General features: G+C 56.5%; 2 protein-coding genes across 3 annotated transcripts; one reads left to right on the top strand and one right to left on the bottom strand.

Moving 5' to 3' along the window:
• Positions 1 to 10,639: 10,639 nt before the first annotated feature.
• Positions 10,640 to 13,495, top strand: ENTPD8 (ectonucleoside triphosphate diphosphohydrolase 8). Of its 2 annotated transcripts, XM_060101972.1 has the most exons (9): positions 10,640 to 10,765; positions 10,849 to 10,966; positions 11,554 to 11,704; positions 11,831 to 11,990; positions 12,079 to 12,309; positions 12,385 to 12,648; positions 12,781 to 12,891; positions 13,100 to 13,234; positions 13,307 to 13,495. In XM_060101972.1, exons 1-9 carry the CDS (start codon positions 10,640 to 10,642, stop codon positions 13,493 to 13,495), a joined length of 1,485 nt encoding a protein of 494 aa, XP_059957955.1. The 2 variants fall into 2 exon arrangements, with proteins under 2 accessions (XP_059957955.1, XP_059957956.1); XM_060101973.1 differs by lacking the exon at positions 12,781 to 12,891.
• A 507-nt stretch (positions 13,496 to 14,002) lies between these two features.
• On the bottom strand, positions 14,003 to 23,385 carry NOXA1 (NADPH oxidase activator 1). Its single transcript, XM_060101936.1, is given in 14 exon segments — positions 14,003 to 14,131; positions 14,232 to 14,346; positions 14,437 to 14,565; positions 14,692 to 14,846; positions 15,089 to 15,172; positions 15,370 to 15,442; positions 15,444 to 15,560; positions 16,673 to 16,902; positions 17,825 to 17,884; positions 18,839 to 18,946; positions 19,386 to 19,520; positions 20,619 to 20,727; positions 21,585 to 21,667; positions 23,209 to 23,385. Coding segments are annotated over 14 exon segments (1,704 nt in total).
• Positions 23,386 to 23,562: the final 177 nt, after the last annotated feature.

Raw genomic sequence — 23,562 nt, forward strand, 5'->3', positions numbered from 1 at the left:
TGTCGGCTGTAATACTCAGTGGGTCAATGACAGTCCCCGTGTTTTGGGGCACGTACTCCAAGGGCGTACGTAGGGACAAATGATCAGCGTCTCCCTAGTCAGCTCCAGGACCATCAGAGACAAAGCAAAGCAAAGACAGTGAAGGGTCACTTAATTCACCTCGTTGGCTATTTTGACTGTTACTGTGAAATTCTAGAATTATTTCCCCTTTCGGGAGAAAGAAATTCCAACATGATATTTTCTGAGCCGTCTTGGCCCAATAAATGAATAGGGGCGGAGAGACTAAGGAGGGAAGCGTGGGTATCTCTCAGGGGCCTAAACGAAAAGGAACAGGTTCAGAGACAGGACCCTCTTGAGGTTCATCAGAGACCCCCACTATTTGGATCACTTCCGTGCTCCGAGGCAGGGGCTGCTTTACCGCAGTTGAACTGAGGGTGTGGCTCTGGTACCAGAAGAGATTCGTCCCCAATCTGGAGAGTTGTTTTTCTGAGCTGATGAAGAGGGAGGGTTGGGAAGAACCCCTGCGGTTCCTCAGAGGCCCGTTGGTGGTGGTCAGGAGGGCGTTGGAAAGGCTGGTTAGAGGGCTGAAGGCACTTGAAGCCCTTACACTTGTGACAATCTTTTTCCCAAAGTCCTGGCTTTTTGCCATAATAGCAGGACCTAGGAGGGTTGGGGTTTTGTTTAGGGACCTTCATTTGCTGGAGTTGAAATTAATCTTTTTTTTTTGGAAATTAATCTTTTAAGTGACTCATCTAGGGTGTGAGTGAGCTGATCTGCCAAATTAACTAAATCTGGAGTGGACATAGCTTCCCATTCCATCCTGGTCCTTTTAACTAAAAGGAAAGATCTTCATTCAGCCCATTAATAAACAGAGTTAAAGGCTCTACCCTAATGGACTCAGCATCTGAAGGAAGACCAGAATTTTTTTTTTAACTATCTGAAGTTGTAATAGTCATGAGGAGGTTCATCCGATTTTTGTGTGCAAAAAGCCTGAATTTTGTTCACAACAACAGGCTAAGGACAGGCTACTATAATTGCTTGGGGGAGTCTTCCAGCAGGTGTTCTCACCTCCTGCCAAAAGTTGGAGGATGTTTCTCTAAATCCCTTTCAGGATGTTCCCATCAGGCAAGTTTCATCCAGTGTTTGGCTTGACCCCTGTCCACAAGCATATAGATCTGGGGAAACCAGGCTGGTATGTTTGGATAATGATGTTAAATTCTTCAGCAAACCTGTGGGGTTCCTCACTGACTTTAGGATACTCACTTAGGGCTCTCAATTTGGTCTTAGTCTAGGGAACGTAAACTTGGGGTTTGTTGGGATCCTCAGAAGACTTAAGTTTAAAGGGGCTGGTCCTGAATTAATGGTTACCGGGGGGAAGGACGGGGGAGAAGGATAGATCGGGAGTTTGGGATTGACATGTCCACACGGCTCTATTTAAAATAGATAACCAACAAGGACCTACTGTAGAGCTCAGGGAACTCTGCTCAATGTTCTATAATAACTTAAATGGGAAAAGAACTTGAAAATGAATAGACACATATATATGTATAACTGAATCACTTTGCTGTACACCTGAAACTAACACAACATTGTTAATCAACTATACTCCAAAATAAAATAAAATTTTAAAGAATAAATAAAGAGGCAGATTCTAACAGGTTCAGAGGAGGAAGTTGGGAGCGGTTTAGGGAAGCGCAGTGAGAGAATTAGAATGAGACAGCGGAGGGCAGAAGGAAAGAGGAAGATGAGGGGGGCGGGGCGGGGTAGGTGCTGAGCACAGGGGCTGCTTTGTCCAGAGACAGGGGATGGGGACCAGGGGGAGAGTCCTCAGAAGCCATTTTTTCTTCAATTGTTTGTTTGCCTCAGTTAATTTAAAAATTGTATTTTGCTAAGTGGCAATTTCAGAATCCTGATAATGTCTAGAAGCCTCAAAATACCAATCAAAATAGGAATCCCACTTAGTTTTGAAAATTTTTAGAGCCATGGCTGTCCAATTCATCTTTAAGAAAAGTAAGCTTGGAAAATTTTAAAGTTCCCCATAATGACCATCAGTGTTATAAATTACTTTGGGTTAAGTTGGTCCATTTAATTAGAAATGTGCATGGGAGGGAATTCTCTGGTAGTCCAGTGGTTAGGACTCTGTGCTCTCACTGCCAAGGGCCTGGGTTCAATCCCTGGTCAGGGAACTAAAATCCCACAAGCCACACATGGCACGGCCAAAAAAAAAAACCCCCAAAACCACAAACAGACAAAAAAAGAAATGTGCCTGAGGAAGGACCACAGTTTTTAAACATAAAACTGGCTGAAGGGGGTGGAGGGTGCACTGTCAAAACATTTAGATTGTTGGGATCCCTTTTCTTAGAGGTTTTTCTCTAGAGCAAAGGAAAAAAAATTTTAAACAGCACAGTTCCTATAGGAATAACCCAGTTCCAAAGGAATTGGACCAAAGGCTTAGCAGTGCAGTTTCAGTAGGAACAGCCTTATTTCAAGAGACAGGCCAAAGTGCCAAACAGGTACTCTCAGGAAGGACAAAGCCTTTAAAGAAAGGATGAAGTCTTCCAAAAAAAGCAGACCTCAAATACAGCCTGGAGAGCCTCAAAACACAAAAAGAGTGGGGTTTGAATCCTGGAGAAAACTTACCCTCAAACTCCAGGGTCAGCAAGAAAGTAGTGAGCTCAATAGGCTCTGCAAGCCCACACCTGTTTGCTCACTGCCTTGGAGTTACTAGGGGTCTTCTCTGGATCCCTCTTCTGACACCAAGTAATGTTGACCTAAATCAATGAAACCATCAGTTGTATTACCAGCAATAATGGTTTATTTGAGAACAGCAAAGAATTGCAATTCAAGGTACGCAACCTATGGTGTACCACAGGTAGGTTCAGAGAACAAAGGAGAGGAACCTTCTTTTATAGAGGAGAAGGAGGAGTTGGGAGGGGCTGTTCTAAACAAAGAGTCCATTGGAGGAAACTGGGAGTTGGAAGTATGGTGACTTTTCATTGGCTGAGCTGTGCTGGTGAAGTAAAGACAGTCTCAGGTGAAGGAAAACTAAGAGAATTAGTAGGCAGCAGACCTGATCTAAAGGGACAGTTAAGGGAGATTCTGCAGACAGAAATCAAATGATACCAGAAGGAAACTTGGAACACCAGGATTAAGGAAGAGCAACAGAAGTGATACATATCATAGACTATTCTCCTCTCAAGTTCTTTAAAATATGTTGGACAATGAAAGCAAAATTTACAGTATTGTCTAGGGGGGATTTCAATGTCAGTGTGATGTATAAGACAACTATAACGTGAAAGGTGGGGGAAAAAGAGACCAACGTGGTGTGAAGTGGTCTCCAACTGAAGTGGTAAATACTGATTACAAACAGACTGTAGAAAGTGATGTATGTATTTTGAATTCCCTAGAAAAACCCGTAAGACTTTATACAAAACAGATATAGTCAAAATCATAAGAGAAAAATTTTAATGGCATATGAAAAAAAAAGTTCAAATAACACAAAAGAAAGCAGGAAAGGGGAAAGGAGGAATGAAAAGAAAAAACACCAAAATAATAAAATGCTAGACCTAAATTCAAATTACCATTTTGAATTGAATTACCAAATACCAATTGAATTGCCAAATTCAAATTATCCATATTACACTAGGTGTAAATGGATTTCTCTCATAGCCTAGGAAAATGCAAGGGTTTTAGGAACTGAGAACCAGAGACAGTTGAAGACCAAATATATATTTCTCATTATAAATCACAATATCTAAATCTGTTTACAAGAAACTTACTTCAAATATAATGATAAAGTAGATTAAAGTAAAAGGATAAAAGATGATATACCATGCAAATACTAATCAGAAGAAGACAGGAGTGAGTGGTTTTGTTAATATCACACAACATAAACTTCAGAGCAAAGCGAATTACCGGGGATAAAGAGGGACATTACATATTGAAAAAAGGGACAATTCTTCAAGAAGGCATAGCAATTCTAAAGGTAGGCACCTGAAAACAGAGCTTTAATAGAAAAAAATTTTTGAAGCAAAAATTGGCAACTGAAAGTAGAAATAGACAAATCCACAATTACAGTTGGAGTCAGCAGTACTTCTCTCTCAGTGACAGATAAAACTAGTAGACAGAAGATCAGCAAGGATATAAAATAAGTGAACAATACTATCAACCAACTGGACATAATGATATTTACAGCACACTCCACACAACAGCAACAGAATGTATATTCTTCTCAAGTGCACATGGAACATTCACCAAAATAAAGCATAGCTTGATTTAAAAAAACAAACCTTAGCAAATTTAAGATAATTGAAACATACAAAGCATGTCCTCTGACTATAATAGAAGTAGAGTAGAAATCAATAAGAGAAAAATGTCAGGAAAATCTTTAATCACTTGGGAATTAAACACCACAATCCTAAATAATCCACGGATCAAAAAGGAAATCTTAAGGGAAACTTAAAATATTTTGAACTGAATGAAATTAAAATACAGCATGTAAGAAAATTGAGAGATGCATCTAAAGCAGTGCTTAGAGGGAAATTTATAGTACAAATGCTTACATAAGAAAAGAAGAAAGGTCTCAAGTCAATAATCTAAGTTTCCATCTCAAGAAATTAGAAAATGGTGAGCAATATAGACCCAAGTCATGCAGAAGAAGGGAAATAAATATAAGGGCAAAAATCAAAAGAATGTGGAAACCAAAAAACAATTGAAAAAAATTGTGAAAAAGCTGATTCTTTGGAATGATCAGTAAAATTGATAAACCTCTAGCAACACTGGCAAAAAAAAAAGTGCAGACACAAATTACCAGTATCAGGAACGAAAGAGGTCTGTCACTACAGACATCACAAAGGATAGGAAAGGAATTCTCTGAATAACTCTGTTGACATAAATTCAATAGCTGGAGTGACATGGATCAAGTCCTTAAAAGCCACAAGCTACCAAAACTCACTCAGCATGAACTAGATAGCTTGAATAGCCCTATCACTACTAAAGAAATTAAATCTATAGTTAAATATCTTCTGAAAAAGAAAGTCTCATAGTTTCACTGGCAAATTACACTAAACATTTAAAGAAGAAATACAAAGTCTACAAATCCCTTCCAGGAAATAAAAGGGGTAGGACAACTTCCCAATTCGTTTACCAGTCCAGCATCACCCCAGTACTGAAACCAGCACTAAAAAGAAAACAACAAACCCTTGTGAACATAGCTGCAAAAACCCTCAACAGATACAATTATTCTTATTCTCTGAAGTGGTTCTGTTCTATGAAGTCACTGCAAACTCCAAGTTAGCCAACACCGAACCACTGCTCCCCAGGGCAGATAGAGGCTCAGATTCCTGAAAGCACAAAAGCACAAAAAACATGGCACGAAACAGACCGTGAAAAGGACGCTTGTTTACAGCAAGAGCTGAAACAAGAAGGCAGTGTCGCCTTGTTCAACCTCAGCTGAGGACGTGCGCATCAAGTCACTCAAACTTTTTGCTGCTCTGTTCATGTCCACAGATGACCACGGAAGCGCTACAAGTATTGATTTGGGGATTTCAAAAATATTTTGAGGTTAGTAAGCAAAATTGCAAATACAAAATCCACAAATAATGAGAACTGACTGTGTTAACAAATAAAATCCAGTGATATAAAGAAAACAATGCACCACAACCAAGTGAAGTTTATCCTGAGAATGTATGGCTGGTTCAGTATTCAGGAAAATCAATCAGTGTATATCACCACACTGAGTGTCCAAAGAAGAAAAATCACATTAACATATTAAAGGATGAAGACAAAGCACGTGACAAAATACAGTGCTCATTCATGACGAAAACTCTAGCAAACTAGAAGGGAACTTCTGCACCCTGACAAAGGGCATCCGCATAACACCTACAACTAACACCGTGCTTCATGGTGGATGACAATTCAGGCTGGGAACAAGGCTCACGTGTGCAGTCATCACCCTACTTCATGCACCTGGGAGTCTTGGCCAGGGCAGTAGGTGAGAAAGAGGAAGAAGAGGCACACACGAGAGGAGCAGACGCAGCTGTCCTGTTTACAGACCACACGACTGTCTGCGTCAGAAACTCCAGGGAATCTACACAAGCTCCTGGGGCTAATAGGTGGGCTTAGCACAGTGGTGGGTACAAGGTCAACCACAAAGACCAATTGCATCTACTTACCACCAAATGAACAATTGAAAACTGAATTTTTAAAAGTACCATTTACAATAGCTCCCCACAAAAATGAAATACGTAGGTATAAATCTAACAAAACATGTACTGGATCATTGTTCTGAACACTAGAAAAATGCTGACGAAAAAAATTTTAAGACCTAAACACTAACTAGAGAGAAGAGAAATTGTGTTCAGGGATTGGAAGACTCAAAATTGTAAAGATATCAATCCTCCACAAAGTGATTATATAACGCCAATAAAAGTTTCAGGAGAATTTTTTTGTACATAAAGAGGGGCTGACTATAAAATTTATATGGAAGGGCACAGGAACTAGAATAGCTAAAACAATTTTGAAAAAGAAGATTGAAGTTGGAGGACTCATACTGCACAATATTAAGGTTTACTACGTGGGGACTTTCCTGGCGGTGCAGTGGTTAGGAATCCACCTGCCAATGCAGGAGACACAGGTTTGAGCCCTGGTCCGGGAAGATCCCACATGCCACAGAGCAACTAAGGCCGTTCTCCACAACTACTGAGCCTGCGCTCTAGAGCCCGGGCTCGGCAACAAGAGAAGCCACCGCAAAGAGAAGCCCACACACCACAATGAAGAGTGGCCCCCGCTCGCCGCAACTAGAGAAAGGCCGCACGCGGCAACGAAGACCCAACACAGCCAAAAATAAATAAGTACATAAGTAAATTTATTTTAAAAAACCCACATCTTTAAAAAAAAAAAGACTTACTATGTGGCTGCATAATCAAGACAGAACTGGGGACAGAATTCCAATAGAATGTCCAGAAATGAGCCCTCACAAATATGGCCAGTCATACAGAGGTGCAGAGGGGTCCACAGAGAAGGGATGGTCCTTTCTTTTTTTAAAAATTAATTAATTAATTAATTATTTGGCTGCATTGGGTCTTCATTGCTGTGTACAGGCTTTTCTCTAGTTGTGGCGAGCAGGGGCTACTCTTCGTTGCAGTGCACGGGCTTCTCATTGTGGTGGCTTCTCTTGTTGCAGAGCGCAGGCTCTAGGCACACGGGCTTCAGTAGTGTGGCATGCGGGCTCAGTAGTTGTGGCTCGCAGGCTTAGTTGCTCCGAGGCATGTGGGATCCTCCCGGACCAGGGATCGAACCCGTGTCCCCTGCATTGGCAGGCAGATTCTTAACCACCAGGAAAGCCCCCGTCCTTTTTTTTTTTTTAATTTTATTGAAGTATAGTTGACTTACAATGTTGTGTTAATTTCTCCTGCACAGCAAAGTGACTCAGTTACTTATACACACACTTATACACACGCACACACACACACACACACACACACACATATATTCTCTTTCATATTCTTTTCCATTATGGTTTATCACAGGATATTGAATATAGTTCCTTGTGTTATGCAGTAGGACCTTGTTGTTTATCCGTCCTGTATATAATAGTTTGCATCTGCTAACCCCAAACTCCCATTCCTTCCCTTCCCTACTCCCCCTCCCTCTTGGCAACCGCAAGTCTGTTCTCTATGTCTGTGAGTCAGTTTCTGTTTCATAGATAGGTTGGTTTGTATCATATTTTAGATTGCACATGTAAGTGATATCACACGGTATTTGTCTGTCTCTTTCTGACTTACTCCGCTCAGTATGATCATCTCTAGGTCCATCCCTGTTGCTGCCAATGGCATTCTTTCCTTCTCTTTCGATGGCTGAGTCATCTTCCACTGTACACATGGACCACGTCTTCTTTAGAAAGGATGGTCTTTTCAACACCCAGTGCTGGCGCCTCGGCCATCCACATGCAGAGGAGGTGGACTTGACCAAGCCACACCTCTTACAAAGAATAATTCAAAATGGTTCATAGATCAAGGTACATCATGAAACTAAGAGACTTGAGGAGAAAGAACTCTTCATGACCAGGGGTTAGGCAAAAAGTTCTTAGTAACAACACAAAAAGACCATCCACAAAAAAACACACTAATAAATTTGACTTCATCAAGAATTTTAAAATTTGCTCCGTGAAATACACTGTTCAGATAAGATACGGACTGAGAGAAAATATTTGCAAACCTCACACAGGAGAAGGGGCTGCACCTAGAATATATAAAGAATTCTCCAAACTCAGCAGGAAGAAGTCAAACGATCCAACCAAAAGATGTGACACTTGACCAGAGAGGATACACGTGTGTAAAAAGCACGTGGGGAGACGCTCAGCATCCTCAGCCCTTGGTGCAAACTGAAGCCACAGTGAGGCTGGACTGTGCATTGGTCAGATCGGCTGAAATGAAAAGTTGTGACGCAGACACTGGAAGGACGCAGACACCGGCTCTCTCACGCTGGAGAACATCTGCGCAGTTTTGCATCGAGTTAAACCCAACAGTCTGTCGCCGGGGTGGGAGCGAAAGCACAGGTCCAGCGAAGCCTCGTGCATGAATGTCCACGGCAGCTTTTCACAGTCGGAGAGCGGGAACCCCGATGCCTCCAGCACCGGGGGTTCAGCAAACGGTTCATCAGAGTAGCCAGTCTCCACGTGGGCACGGGGGAGACGCTGGGCCACAGGCCTCAAGCTGAGGGGAAGAAGCCAGGCTCAATTCATCTCTGAGACCCCCTCCCAAGGACAAAACCTCAGCGAGGAGAGCCAGTGGGGTGGGGGCGCTGGGGCCGGGCTGGGCGGTTCTTGTTGTGGTGGCTGGGGTCACACAAATAGACCCGTGTGCGCAAAAAGGGGCAATTTCACCGCACGCCTGCAAACCTCCAAACCACTGGACTGGGGCTGACTCTCGCCCTCCTCATGGGACCACAGCTGCCCTGACTCCGGGCCTTTGCTCTGGCCGAGCCCTCGGCCTTGGGCCCTTTCCAGTCACCTGACTCCGCTGACCTGCCCTTCCCCTGACCACTGGCACCGTCCTCCCGCTGGGGAAGGGCGGGGTCTGAGGGCAAAGTCTGAGCAGCCTCCGGAGGGGACCAACCTGGGCGGGGCTGGTGACCTCAGGTGGGTGTAGGCAGCAGCGGCTCGCCACCTGCCTGACAGCAGACCCGGGCTCAGGGGAGCGGTGACCAGCGTCGGGTGGTGGGCAGAGGCGGGACGGCACCTGGCAGGTGCCTGAGAGACGACAGACAGGCCAGCTTCCACGTTTCCGCCACTGCTCATCCACCAGCCCAGGTGAGGGGCCGTCTTGGTCTGGGGGTGCTGACCGGTCCTGAGGGCGTGCTCTGTGTGGAGTCTACCCAGCCTCTCTGCCCACCCACTGGGGGCTCAGGGTGCTACACACCCTGGAGGGGGGTGTGAGGGGGGGTACCGGTGTCCCTGGCCCTGCCTGTAACTTGTCTGTCTGTGAGGTGGCCTGTGGCCAGGGTGCTTTTGGGGGCACAGGCTGGGTCCCGTCCGGCCTGGCCTGATGGCGGCTCGAGCAGGTCACCTGTCCTCTGTGAGCCGTGCTCTTCCCTCCTTAAGATGGGGTCATGACGCAGACGGGCCGTCTGGAGCCCAGGGCCCTGCATTCGCCCTGAGAGGCGGACGCCCCCCGGGAACAGGCGCATTCCTGTGGGGATACTGATGCCGCACCAAGTCCATGAGCCTCAAAGCTCTGCAGACCTCAGACCATTTCCTTTGGACAGTGGTGGCAACTGGCCCGAGGCCCCTGGTGACCTCGTGTGCGTGGGCCCCCACTCAGGGACATTTGGGGGCTGGAGAGGGCCCTGCAGAGGCCTCAGCCACTGAGCTGGTGCCGTGGCCCCGTGCAAACCACATTCCTGGGTCAGCCTGGGCCGGCTGTGAGGGACTGTCATGGGGCCAAGTGAAAAGTTTTAGATCAGAGAAGCCTGAGGTTGGGTTTTTAAACAGAAACCAGATGAATCTGTTCAGAACCCCTCGGCCTTCAGGTCCTTCAGTAGAGAAACCGTGCTTCCCGGGACCCGCTGACCTGCTTGGCAACAATTAGACATCCAGGCAGTCGGTCACCTGTCCCCACCGAGTTCGGGCCTGACCTCAGGGCTCTTAGAAAACTGTCCTGGGAGAGGCCTGGGGTGAGGGCTGCAGGGAGGAGCCAGGTAGGTGGGAGAGGCGGGGCCCTGGGTTCCCGGAGTTTACTGTGGAGCTGGGGCTCCTTATCCTGTGGGGGACGGGAGGAGAGCTGGGGTCCTGGGAGGGTGTGGGCAGTGGGGCTGCCAGATCACACGGGGGTGGCTCCGCTGGGCCCCGGCGTGGCACTAGAAAGGGGGTCTCCGGGACCTCCCCATTGCTGTGTGTTGCAGCCTAGCCTGTCGCCAGACAGGGCATCCCGGTGCCCAGCCCCTGCCGGCCCCTGTGACCTGTGACACCATGCGTAGCCCGGCTCTCCGGCGTGGTCTTTAGTCCTGCCCATCGACCCAGCCGGGGTGGGCTGTCTGAGCCCCGGGGAGGACCGAGGGGCTCTCCAGGGCAGCGGCACCTGCAGCCAGCAGAGTCTGGGTGCTCACTGCTGCCCACCCCACAGGTGCCAGTCCCGCCCCCATGGGGCTGACATGGAAGGAACGGGCCTTCACAGCCCTGCTGGGGGCTGCAGCGGTCTCAGGCCTCACCACGCTCATTCTCTTCCTGGTGGAGGCCACCAACGTCCTCCTGCCTGCAGACACCAAGGTGTGCCCCCAGACCCCACCCAGGGGAGGCTGGGCTGGGCCGTGACGGCCCCTACGCCCTCCTGACCCTGGTGTCACTCCCAGTTCGGGATCGTGTTCGACGCTGGGTCCTCCCACACATCACTCTTTGTGTATCAGTGGCTGGCAAACAAGGAGAATGACACAGGTGTGGTCAGCCAGGCCCTGGCCTGCCAGGCGAAAGGTCAGTGGGCAGTTCCATCAATGGTGGACGGGTGTTGGGAGCTGCCAGCCGCTGCCCGGCTGGGGTTTCCAGCTGGATGGAGGTTTGGGAAGTGGCACAGGCTGGAGCTGGGCAGTAGCAAATCAACCTAAAGGAAAGGGGCTCAGAGAGGTTCAGTGAGTTGCCCCAGGGGGCCCAGCTGGTCAGTGGGAGCTGGGCCAGGGCTCTGGATCTGTCCTGCCTGAGCCTGCAGAGATCCGAAGCAAACTCTTCCTGCTCCTGGGGCTCCAGACGTGGCATCCCTCCAACCTCTCCCCCGGACTTCACGTGGCCTCTCCCCTGTGTCTCAAATCTCCCTCTTCTGTCTCTTGTAAGGATGCCAGTTGTTGGTTTTAGGGCTCACCTGGGGAATCCAGGATGAGCTCATCTTAAGGTCCCTAACTTAATGACATCTGCAAAGACCCTTTTTCCAGATACGGTCCCATTTGCAGGCTCCAAGGGTGAGGATGTGGACGCATCTTTGGGGGCTATTTTTCAACCTCCCACAGGCCCTTTCAGCCCAGCTTCCTTCGGGGCCTGGAGCCTTGTCCTGTGGTGGTGTGTTTCAGGGCCTGGCATCTCTTCCTACGCCTCTGACCCTGCACAGGCTGGCGAGAGCCTGCAGGGCTGCCTGGAGGAGGCGCTGGCACTGATCCCGAAGGCCAAGCGTCAGCAAACGCCCATGTTCCTGGGGGCCACGGCTGGCATGAGGCTGCTCAGGTGTGGGGGCTGGTGTGGGCCCGCACACGTCCCTGGGGTGCAGTGTGAGAGCTGTGGTCCCTGCTCAGGCGGGAAGGAAGAGGGGTGGCTTCTGCCATCTCCAGCGTCCTTGTCCTCTCCGTGCAGCCAGAAGAACAGCTCTCAGGCGGAGGACGTCTTCGCAGCAGTCAGCCGGGTCCTGAGCCAGTCTCCCGTGGACTTCTGGGGTGCTGAGCTCCTGGCTGGGCAGGACGAAGGGGCCTTAGGTTGGGTCACCATCAACTATGTCCTGGGCCTGCTGGTGAAGGTGCCACAGACGGTCCCAGGGTGGGAGGGGTGCTCGGGGGGGACATTGTGGCTGGCCCCAGGACTCAGTGCCCCCTGTCTGTGGCCAGTACTCTTTCTCCGGAGAATGGATCCGGCCTCTGGAGGGGACGTTGGTGGGTGCCCTGGACATGGGTGGGGCCTCCACCCAGATCACCTTTGTGCCTGGAGGCCCCATCCTGGACACCACCACCCAGGCCACCTTCCGCCTGTATGGCACAGAACACAGCGTCTACACCCACAGCTACCTCTGCTTCGGGCGCGACGAGATGCTGAACCGGCTCCTGGCCGGGCTGGTGCAGGTGGGCTGCTCTGCGGGAGGTGGGCGGGGCGCCCTGCCAGGCGGGTGCTCAGAGGTGCCCCCACCTTCCCCGCAGAGCAGCCCAGGCCTCCTGGTGCGTCACCCCTGCTACCACAGTGGCTACCGGGGCACGCTGGCCCTGGCCCCCCTGTACGGGTCGCCCTGCGTCCAGGCCGCAGCCCCCAGAGACCTCGGCCAGAACCTCACCATGGAGGGGACGGGGAACCCCGGGGCCTGTGTCGCCGCCATCCGGGGTCTCTTCAACTTCTCCAGCTGCGACGGCCGAGGAGACTGCGCCTTCGACAGGGTCTACCAGCCCCCCGTGCGGGGCCAGTTCTACGTGAGCCCCCACGGCCTGCCCTCGGGGCCCAGCTTCCCCTCGGGGCCCCAGGTGGGGTGGGGTGGGGCGGGGCGGGGCGGAACCCGGCTCACCCTGGGCCCCCTGCCCGGGCACTTCGCCCCCCCACCCCAGGCCTTCTCCAGCTTCTACCACACCTTCCACTTCCTGAACCTCACCTCCAGGCCGTCGCTGGCCACGGCCAATGCCACCGTCTGGGAGTTCTGCCAGAGGCCCTGGAAGCTGGTGGGTGGATGCGGGCTGCCCGCCCCCAACCTGGGCCCCAGCTCCCTGGGCTGCAGACTCCACTGAGCAGGGACCCCGTCCCAGACAGTGTGGCCGGGGGGCTGGGGGGCTCCAGGCAGGAGACTCAGGGTCACGTCTCCAAGGGGGACCAGCCTTGGGGGCCCAGGAGGTGAGGCCTCATGGGGCTTCTGGCCTCCCGGGCCCCCAGGTGGAGGCGAGCTCGCCCGGGCAGGACCGCTGGCTGCGTGACTACTGTGCCTCAGGCCTGTACATCCTCACGCTTCTGCTCGAGGGCTACGGGTTCAGCCAGGAGACCTGGGGCGGCATCGAGTTCCGCAAGCAGGTGACGGCTCAGGGCGAGGGGGCGTTGGGGCCTCGGGCGCCGCCCGCAGCCTGAGCGGCGTGTGGCCCGCAGGCCGGTGGCACCGACGTGGGCTGGACGCTGGGCTACATGCTGAACCTGACCAGCCTGATCCCCGCTGAGGCGCCTGCCCAGTGGCGGGCACAGAGCTATGGCGTCTGGGTGGCCGGAGTCGTCTTTTTGGTGCTGACCCTCATGGCCATTCTCGGGGCCACTGCGGTGCAGCTCTGGCTCCGGGACTAGGCCGGCTGCCACCTGGTGCTGGAAGGCAGAGGCCTGAGCTGGCCAGAGCCTTCCTGAGCCCCGACCCCCAAGGCTTGCCCTGGGGGATCTGGCCCCATGGTCACATGGCCCCCTTTTGCCCTTGGGGTCATTCTGGCCACGGAGGCTGTGCCGTGGCCCCGACCATGGCCTTCAGGTCCCAGCACCCCAGCGTGTTTCCCATGTTGCACGAGGGCTGGGCCATCGCGACCCCTGCAGCCCTCAGGGCTGTGTGACTGCAGACCTACGGGTTCAGGGCCAGGCCAAGCCTGGGATTGGGGGCGACTGCTGGAGGTAGAGGGGGCCCGGCTCTTTGGGAGGGGCCAGCAGCGGGCCCTGGGCTCTCCAGGAGCTGTCAGAGCCAGTGTCCAGGCCCTGCGGGCTTTTCCCGGAGTGGCCACCCCACACCCTTGGAAGCCTCAGTCAGGCCCCCTCAGTGGCCAAGCCCAGGAGACGGCCACACCTCGGTAGGGGCAGATCTCGCCTTTATTAAACCCTCATCGCCACGGACTTCTTAGCGCCAAGCTCCTCATGTGCGCCGGACGGCCGGGACCACGAAGCACTTGGGGAAAATACCGATGCGGCCGTCACAGTGGCCCTCCAGCCACGCCTGGTCCACTGCAGGGGGCGTCAGGGCATCACCACATCTGCTCGCAGACACCGCGTCTGCCCCGGGGCCCCGGCAGGGCGATGGGGGGGTGGGCAGTGGCAGCTCTACCTTCGCACAGGACGTCCACAGTGTCTCCCGGCTGCAGGGCCAGGTCCTCAGGCCCCTGGGCGGAGTAGCCGTGCCGGGCCACCACCTGGTAGAGGACAGGCCGGCCGCCCACTCCCTGTGGCAGCGGGGAGGGCTGTAGGGTAAGCTCGGCACGGAGAGAAGGGCTGGATGTCCCCGCCCCGGGCCGCCCCCCACCCCGGCTCACCTGGCACTGTAGCCGCAGCTCCCCAGGGCCGGCAGCCGCGCCCCGCCAGGCCCTCTGCAGTGCCTCCTCCCCGGTGAGGGGCACCCAGCCCCTGCTGTCACTAGGGTCTTGGTAACTGCAAAGAGACGCCTCAGAGTGGGCAGCGCGGGCAGGGACTTTAGGGAGGGTGCTGACCTCTGACCTCAAAAGCCTCTCCCAGGGCCAGGACTAATAGGTGCCCAGCTTGGAGCCCTCCCACCCGGCTTTCCAGCTCACCTGAGCTGCCCAGTCTGGGCCTGGTGAGGGAGGGCCTGGCTCATCAGGGCCCGCAGGCTGGACAGGTCAGCTCCTCTTGGGGCCCTCAGGGCCAGGGTGAAGGTGCACTGCACTGTGAAGGTCACCAAGGACTCGGGGCCCCCTCCAGCCATACCCTGGGTCCAGGCAGAAAGGTGGTTGGTCTCCAAGGCCCCAGATCTGTGTGCCCAGGACTGCCAGGGTGGGCTTCGGGCCAGGGGGCAGGGCAGGGGCTGAGAGGGTGGGAGGGGCCTGGGGCTCTGGACTTGTGAGGCTTCTTTAGCTGGGGTCCCTAGAGGCATTCGGAGGATGGGGTCTGGCCTTGGAGCCCCATATCCCTGGGGGGGTGGAGGGTGACATGAGGGCCAGTGCCTCTTACCCCAGCGCCTGCAGGATCCTCAGAGGAGCCAGGGCCCGGCCCCCCATCCGCCAGCAGCCCTGCGGGGCGGGGAGGAGTCAGGGACTCCGGTGGCTACCAATCCCCAAAGGAGAACATGTTGGAGTACAGGAGATGCTGGCACCACGCGCCCACCGGGAGCCCCAAGGCCACCAGCTTCCTCCCTGGAGGACAAAGAGGCTGCTCCCGGCCCCGCCCAGATGCCTGCCTGGGGCTCCTTCCACAAAGCACCCTCCCACCACCAGCTGCTCAGGGGGCCTCACCTGGAGGACCCACTGGCCAGCTTGCTCCACGTGGGGCCTCTGCAAGGAAAGCCACAGGCTGGGGCTCTGCCGGGCCAGGGTGGGGCCCTGAGGGCGGAGGTAGCTTTCCCTGGGCCTGGAGCTCGTCGGGGGCGGTGCCCAGACACTGTCCAAGCAGAGCCAGTGGTGAGGGGCATGGCCTGCAAGACAGCCTGGCCAGGCAGGAAGCCACAAATCTAACGCCGTTGGAGGTGAATTTGGGGCATGAACCAGGTCCCTATAGGCCTGGAGACTACAGACAGGCCACCTTGCACTGTGGGCACCAAGCAGTCTTCCCCTGGCCCACCAGGAGGTGGCAGCTCCAGCTGGGGTTCCCAGTGACCCTGGGGGCTGGGGACCGAAGCCAGAGACCTGCTGGGCTTCACCCTGTGTTGGGACCCTAAGCAGTGGGTGTGCGGAGGGGCAGCAGAAACCCCAGAGGGCCCCAGTCCTGGCCACACCGACCAGCTGGCTCAGATCCCGATTTCAGGTGGGATCTGAAAGTTGGACCAAGTCTGTAAACCGAGTGTTTAGATTTTATCAGACTTGTCAGCTGTTTAAAGCAATTGGGAAGCTGCTGCCCATTGTCAGGAAGGCCAAGTGCTCCAACACCCAGTATGTGAACTTAGGGCCACGGGGTTTCATCAAGCACAGCTGTGATGGATGGCTTTCCAGGGCACCAATCTGTCCACCGAGTTAGCTGGACATCAGTGAAAGAGGAAGAGAAGTGACCGTCTTGTTTCAAACTGAGTCCTTTGATAAATTGAATGTGAAATTTAACCACCTTCTCTGTGCTGGGCGGCCTCCCGGCTCCTGGGGCTGGCTGCATACCCCTCCTGGCACACCTGCCAGCACACCTGCCCAGGAGAATCCTGTGCCCCTCCCTTCCTTGGCCTCACCCAGTGCCTGGGGCATCTCGGGGAGTCCCATGTCCAAGGAGGAAGGCCGGGGGCCCCAGCTGAGGGGTGGGAGCCTCATGGCTATGACGCACGGGCTGCAGGCCCCTCCCGGGCCCAGGGTGAGGAGCAGACACCCAGGCTCCTGTCTATGCACATGTGAGCGGCAGTGTGTCCCTGACCCATGGCGTCCGGTCACTGTGGCTGGCTCCCGCCAAGTCCCTGGCCTGCCTGAGGAAGCCAAATCTCTATCCCCCAGCAGGTGATGAGGCCACCTGCCCTGCCCTGAGACCCTTGCAGGGCCCAGCTGTGGCTGGTCCTGAAGCTCAGCCTGGGGCGGGGGTCCTCCAAACACTATGGCCCCTGCCCGCCCTGCCCAGGTCACCCACCTGCTCATCATTGGTGACCAGTGTGCCGTGGTCAGCCCGCCCAGCCTGGCCAGAGCTGACCTCCATCTCCGCATCAAGGGGCGTCCTGGGGCCACAGCGGGTACCAGGTCTGGAGGGGCCTGTGTCACGGGCCCTGCAGGGAAGGGGGAGGGGTCCTCGTCCTCAGGCCTCACCCAGCCAGCACGGAGGTCGAGGTCCTCCGGGAAAGGTGGGCCTAGGAGAGCCCTGAGCTGGAAACAAGGAGCACCCCAGTTGGACCGCCACCTGTGAGGCTGCATCTGGCGGGGCCGGCAGGGCTGCTCCCGTCGGCCTGCAGCCTAGCCTGCACCCCACCCCGGTGCCTCTGGTGCCCACCCCCAGGCCTGAGCAGAGCTTCAGTGAGGGGCAGGCAGGCCCCTTCCCCAGGAGCAGAACAGGTTCAGGACAAATGGGGGCACAGGGAGGGCTGAGCAAGGCGGGACCCCTTTCCCTGCACTGGGGCTCCAGCCAGTCCAGAAAGGGGACACAGCCACCCTGGCCCCTGGCCCGGAGTGGCCACACTGGGTCTGCAAAGGGGTTTTAGCCTCAGGCCGGAAGACAGGCCTCGCAGGGCCTCTGCCAACAGGGGAAGAAGAGTGGGGGGCCACGGCCCCTTCCTACCGTTCGGCAGCCCCAGGCCTGGCTTCACCATGTGCGTAGAGAGCCTGTGGGCACACAGTGACCCCCTCCTCAGGATGCAGACCCCACGGAGCATCGGGGGCTAGGGGGCAAGGCTGCACAGTTTTCACTGGCTCTCTCCCGGGATGGGACGCACCCCCACGTTTAGATCAGAAGGACGCTGAGAAGCCCGCGGGGAGGGTTTAAGGCGTCCTTAAGAGTAATGGGTCTGGGGGCTTCCCTGGTGGCGCAGTGGTTGAGAGTCCGCCTGCCGATGCAGGGGACACTGGTTCGTGCCCTGGTCTGGGAGGATCCCACATGCCGCGGAGCGGCTGGGCCCGTGAGCCATGGCCACTGGGCCTGCGCGTCCGGAGCCTGTGCTCCGCAACGGGAGAGGCCACAACGGTGAGAGGCCCAAGTACCACAAAAAAAAAAAAAAAAGAGTAATGGGTCTGGAAGGCCCCAGCTGCAAAACGTCAGAGGAGAAGTCAGGTGGCTGGAAGGCTACCCACCCACCTGTGGCTGCTGAGGCCGGGCGTCCTCGTGCTGGCCGTCAGGGATGGCGGAGGCCACCACCTGGGGAGGGACAGCGAGGGGCCGGCCGAGTCAGGGGTGCCCAGCCCTCACTGTCCATTCTGAACCCCGAAGTCTCCCATCTGCCCGGGGGGCGCTGCCCAAGCCTGGCCCAAAGACGTTGGACCACGGTGGTGGGGGCAGGGAGGTGGGAAAAATACGTTTGAAGAAGGAAAACATCTGTGCTGATCATTTTAACTTATTTTTCATACAACCTTTAAAATATTCTTGTTTCTTAGAAGGAGTCATCTCCTGTGAGAACAGGACTCCAAGTTGATGGATTAATGCAGCTCAGAGCCCCCTCCTCCACGCAGCCCTCCAGCAGAGACACACAGCACCTAGCCCTCGGGTGACCGGGGGGGTGTCAGGCCTGGCTGAGGGCCACCAGCTGGAAACCAGAGTGACTCTTCCTCTGTGCCCCGGGAGTCCTCACTGCCCCAGCTACCACCCCGCCTTCGGGGTGAGCTGCTCCCCACTGTCCTGTGATTTTGCTGGTGTTGCCCTGCCCTGACCCACGGTGGGCAGAGGTGGCCCAGGCCAGCCTGCCTCGCTCCTCCCCAGGGTCTTGCTCTCTGAGGCAGAGATGCAGGGAGGCCACAGAAACGCAAAACCCAGGAGGTGCTGAGGCCAGAAGAGCGAGTCGAGGGCGGAGGGAGGCATGGCCGGCACCGCCTTGGGGGTCCTCAGCAGCTTCTGGGGGGCTCCACCGCCAGGTTCCAAGACCCAGATCTGTGAGCCCCATTTGGAGACACTGCTGCCCACCCCGGGAGCCTTGTGTCCTCTGTCCACCCACCAAGGCCGTGATGACCCCGGGTGTCCCTGTGAACTCAGCCTGGAAGCTCGGGACGCGGTGTGAGCTCAGCAGGGGCCTGGCTGCCCGCCGCTCTGCGGCCTGCTGGGTGCTGCTGGCCCCGGAGTCCCTGGGGCCTGAGAAGCGAGAAGCTACCCCTCCCTTACCTTGGCCTTGCCCAGGAAATCCACGGGCTCCAGGTGTTCCAGGTGCCGCCTGTGCGGCCGGAAGACCTCACCCCTGGGGACCTGCCGAGGCTGCAGGGAGGCCTGTTTCTGGAGGGGCGTCCGGACAACGCAGACCTGAGCACTGGGCCAGGCCTGAGGCCGCAGGAGCCGCAAAGCAGAAGGGACGGCTTGGCCCTGTCACCTACTTCCCATAGCCCATGGGAAGCCCAGCCCACACCTGGGCACACAGGCCGCTCCTTCCAGAATTTTCTTCAGCTCATATAGTCAGTCTTGGGGGTGGGACAGATGTGAGCCCCAAACTGCAGGCTATGGGCCTGGCAAGCCACCTGAGTCAGCTTAGGAGTCTGGCTCTGCTCACCTTCCCCCTCACCTGCCCCTCACCTGCCCCCTCACATCCCCTCACCTGCTCCCCACCTTCCCCTCATCTCCCCTCACCTGCCCCCTCACCTGCCCCCCACCTTCCCCCTCACCTGCCCCGCACCTGCCCCCTCACCTGCCCCCCACTTGCCCCCTCACCTCCCCCCACCTGCACTTGGCCCAGGGCGATGTCCAGGTCATCGCGGGCCCCTTCCGGCCCCTTGGAGATGGCTTCCTCTAGGCTGTGGGTGGCCTCCGCCCAGAGCCCCAGCTGGCTCTGCACTGCAGCCACGTTGAAGAGTACCTGAGAGTGAGGCGTGGGTGATGGCAGGCCCAGGACGCCCCCCAGCCCCACCGCCTGGTCCCACACCTGGCCCTGCCCCTGGTCCAGCCACTGCGCTTCCCAGACACAGCTGCCCAGGGCTCTTCCAGGCGCCCAGCAGACGTGGAGCCCGCCTGGCTCTGCCCCTGGGCCGGCTCTGCCCGGCAGGCCTCATTCCCCAGACCCCCAGCCGGAGCGGATCAGCTCTCCCTGCTTTTCTGCTCTGAATGTCCGGCGGACCTCCCATCTCTGGAAGCAGCCTCTCGGCCTTTGCAGCCCCGTCCTGCACTTGGCCTGACCCCCTCCTCCCCGTGCTGCCCTGCTTACTGAACCCCCAAGAGTCTGGGGTGCTGTCTGAGGAAGGCCTCTCTCCGTCCCGCCCCTCCCCGCGTGTGGAAGGACGTTTTGGGCTGGATGTGCTGGGAAACAGCAGCAAAGCCGCCAGTGCTCCCGGGAGCCGAGGGGGGAGGGTGGGGAGCGCTCAGCCACGGCAGCCTCTGTCCCCACAGGGACACCGCGCTCCCAGAGCTGCTGTCACATGGCCTGCCGGGGTCACGGCCGGCCGACTCCCACAGTCCGCCTTGCACACAGTGCCCTGGGCCGGGGCCACCCCGGCGGGACTTCCCCCGCGGCTGGCTCACTGGGACACGGGTGGTTCCCAGGGGCTCCGAGGCAGCACGCTTCCGGGAGCGCTAGGAGCACAAGCGCTCCTCCTAAGCCCCTCCATCAGTGCCCGCCCCGCCCCAGGAGGCCAGGAACGGCGCCAAGCGAGAACCCCAGGGCAGGGATGCCGGGGGCCCACAGCCAGGCCTGCTTCGGCCCAGCTCCCCCCCCCCCCCCGCCCCGCCTGTCACCTCTCGCTGACCTCTGACCCTCCCCTGCGCCCCACGGTGGGATTTGGGGGCCCCTCTGGCCAGAGGGAGCACCTGAGTCAACACGGCCCCAGCTGTGACAGTGACAAGACAGCGGGACCCAGAGGATGGGGTCTTCAGGACGAGCGGCCTGGAAGGACCACCTGGGCCGCCTGCCCACAGACAGCACCCCCAGCGCCCAGCCGCGTCCCGCTCTCCGCACGCCCACCTCCCAGGCCTGCAGCTTGAACCGCAGGCCCAGCTGGGTGTAGTCGATGGCGGCATTGTCCCTCAGCAGTGCCAGGGTCCGCTGGAAGTCGGACAGGGCCTCCCGGAACCTGTGGGCGGCAGGGGAGCCTGGCGTGGAGGCCCTCAGCGGCCAGAAGGCAGGGGGCGGAGCTTCGCCCAGCCCCACGCTGCCCCGGCTCCTGCTGCAGTGGTGGAGGCCGTGGTGGTCACCCAGGTCTCAACACGGGGTCCACACACAGACGGGCTGAGCAGCACGTGGGGCTCCAGCTCTGCCCTCTGGGCGCCTCGCTCCCCTGCCCGCACCCCAGACCCTCTCCCAAACCTCGGTGTGCAGGGTGCCCTGGGCGTGTCCTGCCTGCTTCTCGGGCCCCACCCCATGGGCCTCCCCATGCAGAGCCCCGCTGGAAGCTCCCCAGCCCCCACCAGAATCCCCATCGCCCCCCCGGAAGGCTCCTGGGTCGATGAGGAGGTCTCCCCCAGAGCCCACCTGCCCCCAGTGGGACCTTCTGTGGGGGCCGGGCCTGTCCTGCAGCCCGGATCCCTTCTCTGGGAAGGGCCCGGCGCCGAGGGCTGGGTGGCTAGGGAGGACCCCATCACCTCCATGTCCGGGGACACACCACTTCTCCAGCCCTGCCCTCGGTTTCCACGTGGGCAGAACGGGTATAATCGCGCTGTCCCGGCTACAGCAGGGATGCAGGAACAAAGGAGGGGAAGCCTGTGCAAGCACTCTGTGATCCCCCGAACCCCGTACAGAGCCAAGGGTCAAGGTGTGTCCCTGCCCTGCTTCTGCCACCACACGACCACAGCATCCTGTTCCTGGGCTCCCCTGGGGCCGCCCAGGAGCGGTGGGTAAGAGGAGGTGACCCGTGGGCAGAGAGGAACACAGGAAAGGGCTCTGCAGAGCCAAAGGGCCATCAGAGAAAGAACAGGGCACTTGTGTGCTCACCTCTCCAGCTGGAAGTTGGCCACTCCTCGCTGGAAGAAGCCAACAGCCATGCAGGCATCCTTGGTCACTGCCTGGTCAAATGCCTGGGGACAAAAATGCCCATGGAACACCCAGGTCTGTAACCCCGTCACTCCTGTGTCACAGATGCGGTCCAGGCAGATGCCCAGCAATGGATCAAGGAATCCTGTTGGCCCCCATCATGGCCACCTGCAGGAGAAGGTCTCCCGCGCCCACCCGGGGGGCCTCTGAGTCTGAGGCTGGGCGCACGCGTCACGGCCACAACCCCAAGCCACCTGGGCTCCCGAGGTGCCTTGCGACGCACTCAGGGGCAACTCGGTGGCAGCACAAACCAACTTGTTTACCATGAAGACAAGGAAACACTCCATCGCATTAATAATCGTTACTTTCGGGGGAGGGCGTTATGCAAGGTTTTTGTCTTTTTTAAATCCTAGTTTTGGTAGTTCGTACAAAGTGACGCACTTCTCATCTATTAGAATCAGAAAGAGCAACAACACAAAAGTCTTAATATGTGTGTAAAACACAGCTCTTCCTGAAACTAGACTCAGAAATGACATCATCTGTTCCTAAGGAGAACAGCAGCCACCAGTTAAACACAAGCAAGAGGAGGGCATACAGCAGCTATCAAGTTAAATACAGGCAACTGGATTGGTGTCATGGCCAACTGGGGGGCTTGTTGAACTGAGTTTGACCCGAGTTGTCCCCTCTCTCTGGTTAAATCACGGTTTAGAGGAAGTGGTGATTGGATTGGCCTCACACTGCTGATTCCATGGTGTCCAGTGATCACACCCCCCTTGTTGGATAACATTTTAACACTGACATTGCTGCTGAGATAACTGTAGATTCATACACAGATGTGAAGAATGACAGGGTAGGTCCCTTGAACACGTTTTCGGTAGCTGTCACTGATGGCCTGAACAACACGGGAACCTGGCTCTTTCTGAGGGGGATTCGGTGTGCTGCTGGCTTTTTGTTGTCACCCGTGGAACGTGCACCACTGTAATAAACCTGGGGGCTTGAAGGGCAGAGAGTGGCCTTGCTGGCCCCTCGGCGGAGACATGTGTGTGTGTGCGCCCATGTGTACCCCCAGCTCTTGGTTCTGCTTTGGGGAGTGGGTGGGAGACAGGTGAGCACTCAGATCTGGGGTTTGGGCAGCAACCAGAGACCTTATCTCCTGGCCATCACTGCAGAAGGCCCAGCCCAAACCCTACACCCTGGGTGCCCCTTCCCAGCCCCATCCAGCTTCGAGCCTGTTTGCGGGTATGTTAGCACCTCGGCCAAGAGCACCTGAGCCAGTGTTCATCCCGGCCGTCCCCCAAAACTGCAGAGCCTGGCACATGGTCACCACACAGTGGAGGCAGTGCCAGAGCCCTGCACCCCCATCCCGGCCCTGACTCAGCTCCGCTGGGGTCCCCTGCCCACACAGGCCTCCCCTGCTTAGGTGTTCACTGAGGTGGACCTGGGGAGACATCATCAGTGGCCATCAGGGAGGAAGGGCAGGGGTCCTGGGCTCACCCCTGCAGCTGGGACTTTATCCCACCCCTCACCGACTCCCCACCCAGGGCCAGAGAGCAGCGTCCCCCAGGGGGACGGGCCCCTGGCTCACCCGCAGCGCGGCCTCCGGGTCCCCGGCTAGCAGGTGCACGCAGCCCACGTTGAAGCTCATCCTGGCGGGAGGCTCCCGGACGCTCGAGAAGAGTCGCAGGGCGTAGTCCCAGTCCCCACGCGCCACGGCCTGCGCGCCCCGGTGCCAGTCCCGCACCAGGTCCCCGAGCGAGGGCATGACGACGTGAACACCAGCCCGGCCCCACGGCGGAAGTCGGAGATTCCTGGCCGAAGCGCGGCGGGCGCGGCCGGCGGCGTTGGGGGTCCCGTCACTGATCCGGTGGGGTGGCTGGGGGCCGAGGACCGCGGAGCAGGGGCCCCTGGATCCGGAGACCGGCGTGGGGCTGCGGCAGCC

This window comes from Mesoplodon densirostris, chromosome 6, assembly GCF_025265405.1.
Source record: "Mesoplodon densirostris isolate mMesDen1 chromosome 6, mMesDen1 primary haplotype, whole genome shotgun sequence".
NCBI lineage: Eukaryota > Metazoa > Chordata > Mammalia > Artiodactyla > Ziphiidae > Mesoplodon > Mesoplodon densirostris.